General features: G+C 39.1%; 1 protein-coding gene across 3 annotated transcripts in view; it reads right to left on the bottom strand.

Moving 5' to 3' along the window:
- Nucleotides 1–11,737, bottom strand: part of PRDM2 (PR/SET domain 2) — a 64,029-nt gene that overhangs the window by 20,298 nt on the left and 31,994 nt on the right. For all 3 annotated transcript variants that reach the window (XM_083876922.1, XM_083876923.1, XM_083876924.1), the window contains one exon: nt 332–442. In XM_083876922.1, coding sequence (XP_083733048.1) covers nt 332–442 — 111 coding nt within the window. The remainder of the gene's footprint in view (nt 1–331; nt 443–11,737) is intronic.

Here is an 11,737-nt window from a genome sequence, read left to right as displayed (position 1 = left end):
CCTCCTCGGTACTGACTTTGTTAATTAGCAATAAATAGTGACCATGTAACTAAGCTCCAAAGACACTAGGGTAAGGGTTTTGCTCTGCTAGTATTTTCTAAGGAGTTTGGGTTTATGTCTAAATTTTGCAGCACATTCATTTTTCCTGTGGTCAGAGTTGCACATGACAGGCTTTTAAAAGCCAAGTTCCTAACTAGTAAAACAACTGGGGTAAACAATATAAACATATTCACTTTGCTACAGTAAGATAACTTGCTAATGTAGTAAACATGACAATCCTTTGATTCAAAAAGATAAACAGAAGGAAATAATAAGACACTTGAGAACTCACCCTCCTTAGAATCCCTCATATCTGCAGAAGTAGAATCCAAATCAGTCTTTTTCTGTTTTGTATCTGCTGCCTTCTTTCCCTTGTTTTTACCTTCCTGAGTCTTCTTCTTTCCTGGGGAGAAAAAAGCATTTATTATTCCTGCTCAACAATTTTTATTTGTCATATATGAGCGGCAGCTTTCAACCCTTTTGGGTTTTTTTGTTTGGAGTATAACAAGCTCCTATAGAGACCCTGCTTTCCTGAGGAATACAAATGACTGGTTAGGAGAACAGACAGCATTCAGGTAAAAAACTCCAGACACTGGAATACTTTCCTCACTTCCAAAGCAAGAACAAACTACCTGTTCAGGGTTAAGCAGCTCACATCATGCAGTTACCCAACTCCTCAATATGGCCACTAAATTCCTGTAATATATGGAAGACAGAAAATCTCCAGAAGTGTATGGAAAACAGAAAATCTCTTCATATACTATTAATCCTTAATGTTAATTGGAAGACCTTACAAAGTAAAAAGCCACAGAGGTTTATTCTAGTTGTATAAACATTCTCAATGATGAGGAGAGTTACGATAAAAGCAATGAAGTAACAGCATAAGAAGATTGAAAGCAGCATGAGCTTGACCAACATGCCACAGGCAGTACAACCAAATGAGACACAACTGGGTAACAACAAATGATGAAGGTACTTTGTTGGGTCCTGACACAAACACCACTTTCAAATTCACTTTCTGTTAGCAAAATGAAGCAGCATGTATTAGTTGCAGAAGATGATGAACACAAAAGGGCATTATATACAAAGAGCTGATCAGTACTGTAAGATGTAAACACACTGAAAACTTTCATTTTCCACTGCACTATGAAGTACTGCTAATTTTTGCCGTTAATCTTATAGATTCAGGCCTGCAACATACAGAAATCACAATAAGGAGTGTGTAATAATAAATGAAAGTTTATGGTTTTCCAATTCACTTCAATGCAGACTGTAGTCTCCACATAGAATACAGAAAACACCACTGAAACTCCACACAGTTCTAAACACAACTCTTGGGAAGAACTGTCCAGAAGCAGCAATCCAAATTCCCCCTTTGCCCCCTCTAAGGCACAAAATGCTACTTCATAACACACTGCCCATTCCCTCTGATCAGAAATGTCCATTGCAGACCTAAATCCACTTCCTAGTCAGAAGCACATTCTTCCACGTCACAATCCTGTCAACAAATTCCTCCTTTTTTCCCCCCTTGAAAATATTTTTCACATCTTGAGCCAAGAAACTGAAATGTCTCTTAAAAATGCTCCTCTGTTCAAACTGAGAAGTTCCAAGTACACACACCTCCCCAAGAGACCGCTCAGACAGCCACAGCTTTAAAAGGAAACACTTGTTTTGATTTGAACATTCTATCCAAATAATTATCTATATTTCCTCTCAAGGAGCTCAGATTTCACAGGCAGTCCCCAAATTCCAATGTGTTTCAGTTTTATGTATATAATAAACCTTTTTTAATTTCTTATCTAATTTAACAGATTTTAGTCTTATAACCTGACAACAGTCACTCAGACTGAATTTTTGTCACCTTTAGAAAAAAAACACACATCCCTCCCAATGTGAACTAGCAATTTTCTCTGAATATGCTCAATTATTATTATGATTCCCATCTCTAACCTGCCATTAATGCCCGATACTGGATTGTTTGAACAATGCAACATTCAATTTTGCTTTTATACCAAATGCTTGCAATTGTCAGAAGATTTAACACATATTTGGGTGTTCACATAGGCATAAGGAAGCTCAAGCACATCTTTCTTTACCTCACAGGCTACTGAATGTCCAATTTAAACACCATTTTTTTTTCTTATCAGCACCTCTAATGTTCATAATTGCAACCAACACTACCGAGATCTGAATAAGAAGGATATCAAAGAAGCTTCTAGAAGTATCTCCCAAGTCACTTGAAATTGCTCTGAGAGTGTACAGTCACACAATCCAACAGTTCCACTTCCAGGGAAAAGGTGGAAATGTAAGATTTCAACACATTCCTAGGAATCAAATACGCATCACAATACACCTTATGAGTGACAGAACAAATCATACCTAATTCCTAGAACCATAAGAACTCTCTACCTTTTTGAAGACCACCATCAGTATCTTGACCTAAAACCAACAAAATCCTTGATTCATCTCTCTCAACAGGTGAGACTGGGAACAAGAATGAAAAGGTTGGTGCACAGGCCCCTCTCACCTGCCAAACCTGGCCCAGGCTCAGAGACACCTTTTCCCCCCACAGTGCAGTGTCCAATGTACTGCACATGAAGTCACAGGGCAATTCTCCATCTAACTCTACAGCAGCCCTGAATTGCAGCATAACAACAGGTTATTGTCAAAGTCTTCAAATCAAGACCCAATTAATTATTTTTTCTAGCAATATCAGCAATATCCTGTGCTCTTTCAAAAGTGAGGTAAAGAATAAAAAGGCACCAACACAAATCACAAGCATGCAGATATGCTTCAAAGTGTCATCCAGTTAGAGAATATAAAATTTATAGTACCTCAAATCCATTTATAATCTGAGAAATCACTACAATAGCCAGATTTTCACACAAAATCAAGGTACTAATGTCACATACCTTTTGCTACTGATGGAAAGCAGATCATTTGCAAGTTCTCTTGCCAGTCCTAAAAACAGATGCAACTTGCTCATGATGTAACCTGCTCCATGATACAGCTGGAGACGTTTCAAGCTCTTGGCCTCTAAGCACCGACGCGTTTGAAGAGAGGATTCACCCAGCACCTGACTTTGCCCTTTCTCTGAACAGTGAACAAACTTCTCGTGCACAGACAGCATTTCAGATGTGTCAGATCAATTTCTGACACGTATCAATGAGAGACACCAAACCACTGCAGATGAGCTCCTTTACCAGCTTTAGTTTGTTCATCTTCTAGGTGGCAGCTTTCTTTGAGAAGGTTCAAATAATTCACTGTACTCAAACATGACAATGACTGTCCCAGATGCACAATTTCATGGTCCTGACCATTCAACAGCACGTGCCCAGGAAAAGATTTTAAGAACAGAGTTATAGGTGATACTTCACTGATATGCTCTCCCAGCTTTCACATATTTGGAGTTCAGGAACTTTCGAAGACATTTAACAGCTGTTTGATAGACTTTCTCCCATGAGTTCTTAAAGTGCTTTTAAAATCCATATAAACCTGAAAGATTTGCATATTTTTCTTCCTGCAGATTCCCAAAAAACCCACAATCATCTACTGATATAAAGAGTATCAATGAGCAGTCCAAGGCCTGTCCCTTAGTTTTCCTGTTGTTTCAGAGGTCAGGAATGAACAGAAGCCTGCAGGAGGGGGAAATGCCTCTGAACACAGAAGCTGGTGGAAGCCTGAGTATAAGTACACACGTGCACTTACCATCAGGTTCCTGAAGGGTCCTACATGGCTGCTACGGCCAGCTGGATCCTCCACTTGGTCTAAACAAGAAAGATACAGGAATGAAACACAGGGAAAGTGAAATGGAAACAATGACAAAAGAATAAATGAAGGGCAGAACTTAATATATGTGTATGTGCTTTAGAAGAATTGTAAAAGAAAGATGCGAAGGAAAATGAATGAAATAAACAGATGGAAAGTAGGAACTTGACTGTAGTGATGAAGATCAGAGAGGAATTCACCAATTTGCAGTTTTGTCTTGCAACTTTCAATAGGGTTCCTTTTTCTCTCCTCTCCACTTCTGCTTTAAGATAGCTCAGCCTTGACACCTTTACAGTCCCTTTATATCATTGAACAGGCACAGAACTCATGCCAGTGTCCAGAGCATCAGTACTCCCACTAATTTTGGAGCTGTTCAGACAACAACAGAGTAATAGTGTAAGAGAGAAGGAATCTTTATTTGACCATGCTTCATTTTATTGATAAAACCAAGACACCTCTAAAGAACCTACAGTTAGCTGTGCCCAGACTTTTGTTGTTAACCAAACTACTAATGGGACTATTAAACCACTGAGTTATTTCTGGTGGGAAGGAATAAGCACACTCAGAAGCTGGGAGGGAAGATGCTTAACACAGTCTTTCCATCACTTGGAGCTGAACTCTATAATTAAATATTGCTCAACTGTACAAGATGCCATTGTCTTTAATAACCTTTAACTGCAGCACCAAACATGTTCACAGTTAAGATCATCAAGTGAGAAGGACACCCACACCTGAGCTCAGACACTGCTTCAGTCTCTTACAGAAATACAGAATGAGGGTATTTGCCTCCCCATAAATCTTGAGTTAATAAGGGAGAAGAATAATTGGCATGAGCTGAAATTACTCTTACTACTTTGAGATCTGTAGCCAACAACTAACTGCAGCCCAGTAACTCACTCCATGAGTGCTCTGCTGAAAAGTACCACAGAAACCTGCCCAAATCTCAAGTGTCCTGGAAAACAGTGGAGAAGCTCCCTCAGAGACCCCCTAAAAAGTAGGGCACAGACAAGGGCAGCACTTGGCAAGGCTGTGGCTGAAGGGGAGAGACAAACTGGGGCATTACACTGATAATGCCACACAGTTTCACGCTGCAAATCACATTGTAATAACATAAACTCACTAGACAGCCCTTTGGGACTGGCTGAGATGAAAGTCTGCATCAATCCCATAGTGTAGCAATATCTATACCATATATCCCATAGTACAGCAATAGCTGCTCCTATTCTATAAAACAACTTCTAATTATTTTCTCCTATTAAAAAAAAATAAAAATCAGTGCTTTGGCATTATAAGTAATGGAATCAAGATTAAGTGAATATTCAAGCTACGAGATTCTTTTGGAAAATTCTGCAGAAAACAACTGCATAATCATTTCCATATCCTTTTGACTAATGAATTTTAACATACTGATATAAGTTGAATTTTAATTTGAGAAACAGCTTGCTGTGCACCAGAATTCATCTGTTCCTCTATCCAGAATGCTGGTTGATGTCATGTTTTTCAAAATAAATTCCTTGAGCCTCAGTAAAAATCTGAGTAGTTGCTTGTTCTGCAGACAGGCCAGAACACATGAATGCCTTTTTCACACACAGAATGCTATATCCAAAAGAACTGCATAAATTGCTTCAAAAAATTAAATCCAAGTTGTGTTGGCTGGAGGAGCATGACAAAATGCAGAAACATTGCAGTGATTCCTTAGAATCTTGTCCAACTGTGAATGGCACAGCACACGAGTGTTAAAGACCTTACATATTTAATAAGTTGAATTGATTAATTAGTAAGGTAACTAGGAACCAAAAATTCTCTTTAATTCAAAATACTCATCATTGAGATGTGAATACTAAGGCTGTTCTTTTAATATGTTCCTCTGTTTGCATTTAAGAGTCTTTGTTTTGCTTTTTGTTTTTCCTTTTTAGTTTTTACATTATTCACTAAATCTTTCATTATTGTCTACCAGCACCTGCTCACACAGCAAAGCCAAATTAAAAAAACCACACCTGGCTAAATAAAGGGCAACATAACTGTGTGTTAAGGGCTGCTCTGAGTCACTGAGACAGCCAAGAACTCCCAGCATTTAGGGAAAGCTGGTAAGCACAACATGCCTGATATATATATATATATTTTTTTTTTTAATGTATATGAGGATTATTCATATAATCAGGGAGATTACAGAAATTTGCCAAAAACATGACCTCAAACCCACAAAGTTATGCAAATATTTTGTTCCAATATCTAAGCCAAGAGGCACATTTCAGAGCAGACAGGACAGGGTCACTGCTGCCCATCCAGCACCAGCACAGCCCTGCAGCTCCAGCACCTGGCTCAGTGTCTCACTCTCAGCATCCACCAGCTCACAGACTGTGCCAATTAAACCTTTTTTAAATTGCTGTCCAAAGTTTTAAGTGATCTAGGATAGCTGAAGTTCAAAATGTTACACTGCAAATTACTGTGAAAAAAGGAAGAAAGGGTAAAAATAGTAAAAAAAAACTAGTATTGGGCTAAAAATAAAAGGATTGCAGCCTTGAAAGAAAAAAGGCCTCAACAATTCTGCCTTATTTAAACAAACATCAATGTTGTAACATCGACTTCCAATATTTCTTCCACAATACTACTGTTAATACAACAATATATCAAAGTTCCTTTTAAGTACTTGCATTTAAGTATTGCTTTGAAAGGTTTCCAGCAAGTTGAGCTGAGGAACTCCAAGCACCTCTGAACAGACACACTCATCACCTGGGGAGGGAACAGCTTTGGAGCCCTAAAGCTCCCAACTTAAAATGAAACTGCTGCCTACCAAGAGTTCTGGAGAAAAACACCCTTGTACTGGCAACAAAACCCAAACACAGGATTCTCGAGAGCCCACAGCTCAGAAATTCCAATGCTGCCACAGAACACCTTTGGTGATAACTTCCCCCCCCGCCAAGCCAGAAAAAGCTTTTAATTTTTATTTCTTTGTCAGTGTAAGATAGATACTCTGTACTAGGAGCACTTCCCACTTTGGCTACAGATCATCCCAAGCACTGGTGGGCACGTACACATGAAAATCTCCATTTTCACATTTTCTGTACTGTCTCTTTCTAAAACTGAAAATTTTAGACACAAAATCAGCACATTTTTAATCGTATTCCAGCAAGTCTAAAGGTGAAATTCAAGCCACAGATCAATTTTTGAAACAAGCACCTCATTAAAAGGGATGTCAATTAAATGTGAATGGCTCCACACACAGTATCATTAAGAGGCCCATTTCAACAGTGCTGTCAGGTAGGCATGAAAACCTGCAGAAAAAGGCAAAATGTAAATGCTTTTATTACCCTGCTTTATTCAATCTGTCATCATTGTAAGTATTTGGTGGAGTGTTCTTCTTGCAACCCCATTATAGTTATCAGATACAACTAGTTTGTGTAGACATCACTTCAGGTATTGTTAAGCAAATGAAACACTAAAATTGACATGAACTGTTCCACAGTGTACAAAAACAATCACAACAGAATTTTAACCTCCAACTCCTGAGAACCACAGGAATATTTCAGAGCTGCAGAAGATCATGGTTCTGTACTGTCAATCTGCCCAGACCTAACGTATCAAATAATATTAAAGCTGGAGAGGCAGAACACATACAGCTGTATAGTACAGACAAAATGCAAGAGTCTTGTGAATTATCTACAGATTATGGGGAAATGCAGTGAGCAAAGGTTTCTCTGTAATTTTTCCCAGCAGAACTTGCATCTCCTCTTCCATAAAAAGACACTTTCAAGCTTACCCAGTAGGAGCAGGAGGAAGAGAAAGCCAAACTTCACAGCAATTCTATTAATACCAAACTGCCTGTTGTATAAGCCCACTGCTACCCATTAACCATCACTTCACTCACAAAGAGCACATTTTAATCGCTGCATTTTCCAACCACAATAGAAAAGGGGCAATGAAGTCTCACCTTGGGAAGGTGTTTCAGGACACCTGAAGACAGAGGTACAGACACCAAACTGTGCATGAAACTATTTGTACCAAGCACTGAATACACCCTTCGCAGGAAAGGAACAGAGCCATGCACTGACAGAGACTGTTAACGTGACATTTGCATAACAGATGAACTTGTTGCCATGGAAAGCGTAGGAAAATTCTGAGCTGGGCTATTTAAAACACCAATTTCTGCAAATGTTTGGCAAAGTCTTCACTTTAATGATAGCACTGAAGATCATGCTACTGTGTCTCAGCACAAACTTCTGGAATTACGGTAGTCAGTACAAGAAATGTGAGGATGGCACCACAGGTGTGCCATACAAGAGAAAGAAATGACCCAATAGTTGACAAGAAGCAGAAGGGAATATACTGCCATTATATGGAGTTTGTGAGACTAGAAAATTTGACACTGCTCACAAATTTCAGATAAATAGATTTTAAAAAACTGGTGAAAAAGTCTGAGTGGGAAGCCTGTGTTAAATGTGTGGTATTACACCAATCCCTACAAGCTGAGCTAGGAGCTATCACCAGACTTCTTCATACGAGTTACATTTTGTAAATTAAATTATGTACCACAACTCTGTACCAGACAAGAGACAAAACCAGTTTATATTACCTGTCTGTCAGTGTATGTCAGCCACTCTTGCAGCAACTCATTCCAATCCCCAACACGTTCTGCCTTCTGACTAAGCTGAGTGCACATCCCAGGAAGTCTTTACTTTATAGACTACAGGACTTACTTATAATGACTTAAGTAGTACAGAATGTCACCCAACAATTATAAGACAAGGCAAACAAGGGTTTAATTCCATGCAATTTTAACCCACACAAGAGCTGTGATGGAACAATTAAGTATAAATAATTAAATGTAGAGCTTTTATCCTAGCAAGATTTGAAAATGTTATTTCTGCCCTTATGCCAATATTTCTAAAACAGCAGAAAGGGGACACAAATAAGTGACCAGACTTGCTCTAAACTCTCTCAATCACCAACTCCTGGTGTATTCCTTCCTCCCCTCATTCACTACAAATTCCCAGCAAGTTGCTCCATGGCTGCCACAGCTCCCACAGCCAGCCCAGGACAGAAAACATGATGAACATTCTTCCCTGTACTTCTAGTCCAAGAGTTTTTGTTTTGCTAAGTATTAAGACAAAAGCAGCAGCAAAAGAAACGTCAGCTGGCGCACACACTTTCCAGAAATAACTGTTCTCTATATTTAGCCAGTTTTTATAGAAAATTCAGTTAAAAATAGAGCACCCAAGTTGTGTATTTAGTACAGAAAATGTCTAAATTTAAATCTCTGCTTTTACCAATCAGAGCTTTTATCTAAACCCAGAAAATGTTGCTTCAAGTCACCCGATCTTGCTCCAAAATGTCTGGGAAATGAAGTTACTCTCAGATAATTGAAATACCATCTATTTTGACAGCAGCATTTAAAAGGTAATGCAAATGAAAGCCCTCACACAACTATTTGTACCAGCAAGTTTAAAATTATCACTACTAGATCAGTCTGCCTTTATTTGTAATAAATAACCCAAATATTTGTCATGGCCCTATTTGGACCACTGAACATTTGAGAGGATTATATCAAAAATACCTGGGGTTTTAGCTAAGTTATCTTCAACAGTAACTACTTAGGCCTTTAGCTGCCATTTTACTCTGCTGTTTGACAAACCAGGTATGTTCCAATTCAGCTGCAGTCACACAAATAAATGACATTTAAAAAAAAGAAAAGAAAAAAAGGACTTTTGAGTCCACTGCAGACCCAAAGGCCCTTCTCACACAGCTGATCAAAGTGGTGTCTTGCTATCCAGTGCAATTTTACCTCTCTATGCCAGACATGAGAAGCTGTCACTGCATAGAAAACCAAACCTGAACCACTGATCCAAACGTTTGCCCAGACAGAGCTTGGAGAACACAGCTGTACAAAGGCTACAATTCCCAGGAAACAGGGCTGCCTTTGTGTCCAACAGGAGCCCAAGGATTACTGTAACAGGAGTCCCCACTGCTGAGGAAACAAGAGCAAAGCCTCTGGCAGACGCAGGATCTGGACAGTGCTGCCACCACAATAAAGCTCCCATGGATAAAATTAAACCCCTCAGAACTGCACGAGGTCACACTCAACATTTCCATTTACAGTCACTCAAATTTGTCCTGTTATTCATTTTATTCAAATTTGTAATTTCTGTTTACCACATCTGCAGCATGTCACTTCTCAGAGATTTTTCTCCAACAAGTATTGCCAGTAAAATCCCCCCTTTGTGTATTTCACCTGCTCTTTGATATCCATTCCCAAATTTCTTTCCTTTAACCTTAATATTACAACCAACTACTGGTAATCATGCAGTGTTTTTCCACCAGTCTCCATTAAAAATATTACAGCATCTTCTCAACTGGGTCTCCAACCTAACAAAGAACATTAATTGTTAATAACCAGCTCCTGTCAAAACATATATGCAGCATGAAAACTCTGCTTCTCTGTATCTGTTAAATTTGCAAAGACTCATCTCCCTCCAGCTTCAGAGAGACAAAGTCATATGGCAGAATATCAGAGTAGGTCCTTTACAGAAGCAGATAAATGAGGATAAATATTACCATGTAAACTCATCATTTTAATGCACAATACAGTCACCAAATAATTTTTATCTGCTGGGAAATTGTGGAAGATTTGCTTCACTTCCTTGGTGAAACAAAGTGCTTCATTCATTTCAGCCACAGCCCACTGATACTTTCTTAGACAAATTCTTGTCAGCCTTCTCTGATAACATGAGATACACTGAATTATATTTCCAAAGGAACTGTAATCCTCCAGTTGCCCAATCAGTCCATTTCTCAAAAGGACTGTGCTACAGCACAATGGCAACAGTTGGTGCTCATGTTAACAAGACCGACAACAGAAGTTCTAAATTTATAATATGCCCCAAACCAGACAAGAGCAAATTGTTACGTGCTCAATTTGTGACACCAGGAAAGGTCACAGGCTCATGAAGTCATTACAAGGAACAGCAACTTCTTCCATTTTTCAAACAATGAAAACAAATCTCAGAGCACAAATGTACTTCTGCTCAGTTAACTGCTACGTGCAAGCTGAAAGTCTAATTCAATCTAAATGGGTTCAAACTAGAAGTTTTTTGCACACACCTATTTATAGTATAAAACATCAACTAAAACAGACTCCGGAAATAAAATGTCACCATAATGTAATGTGGACAATGCAATTTGCAGGTAAGGAACCAGAAAATAAAACCAGCTCTGGTATCTGAATGAGGAGAATGGAGGGTGACACCAGTTCAGGATTTGGGAGCTATGAGATAAGTTTCAGCACAAAGTCCACTGTGCTTTTGCAATCCCTGACAAGGGTCTGTAAGATCAGAAACTCTGGACTTGCTGCTCTTTTCCTGCAACTTGAAAGGGAACACTTCGCAGGAAAGTCCATTTTTTCCTCACTGCCACTTGGTAAGAGCTATTCCTTGGGAATAACCCAAGACAGCTCTAAGACTTGGCTGAGGATCCAACTATGGCAAAGGTGGGTGTTTGAATGTTCTGATCCCACTCTCCAGCTGGACAGGTCAGCTCTCACTGCACTGAGCTGCCTCACACCACAGCTCACTGTCCCTACAGTCTGCAGTTTCACTGCCAGCAACATGTGGAAGCTTGCATTGGACTCAGCCCTGAATAATGGTGATGCCTGAGAAAATTTGCCTAAATTTCTATGAATCAAGTCACATTTACAAACACCAGGCCCTTCCCATTCAGGAGTCGAATTGTTTCTGATGGACTGCCAAACAAAACGAGATCTGTATCTGAGGAGACTCCAGTGAGGCATCTGGCTCTCAACAAGAGTTACAATAATGTATAGCTGACTACTCATTTCCATGGCATTCTGCAGCAATAATAATCAAGATGATGGATTTTCAGCTACTATAATAGTCTCACTAGAATAACTTTATGTCAATCAGCACATTAATAACAG

This window comes from Zosterops lateralis (assembly GCF_965231275.1).
Source record: "Zosterops lateralis genome assembly, chromosome: 22".
Taxonomy (NCBI): Eukaryota; Metazoa; Chordata; class Aves; order Passeriformes; family Zosteropidae; genus Zosterops; species Zosterops lateralis.
This window is presented reverse-complemented; position numbering and strand designations above follow the sequence as displayed.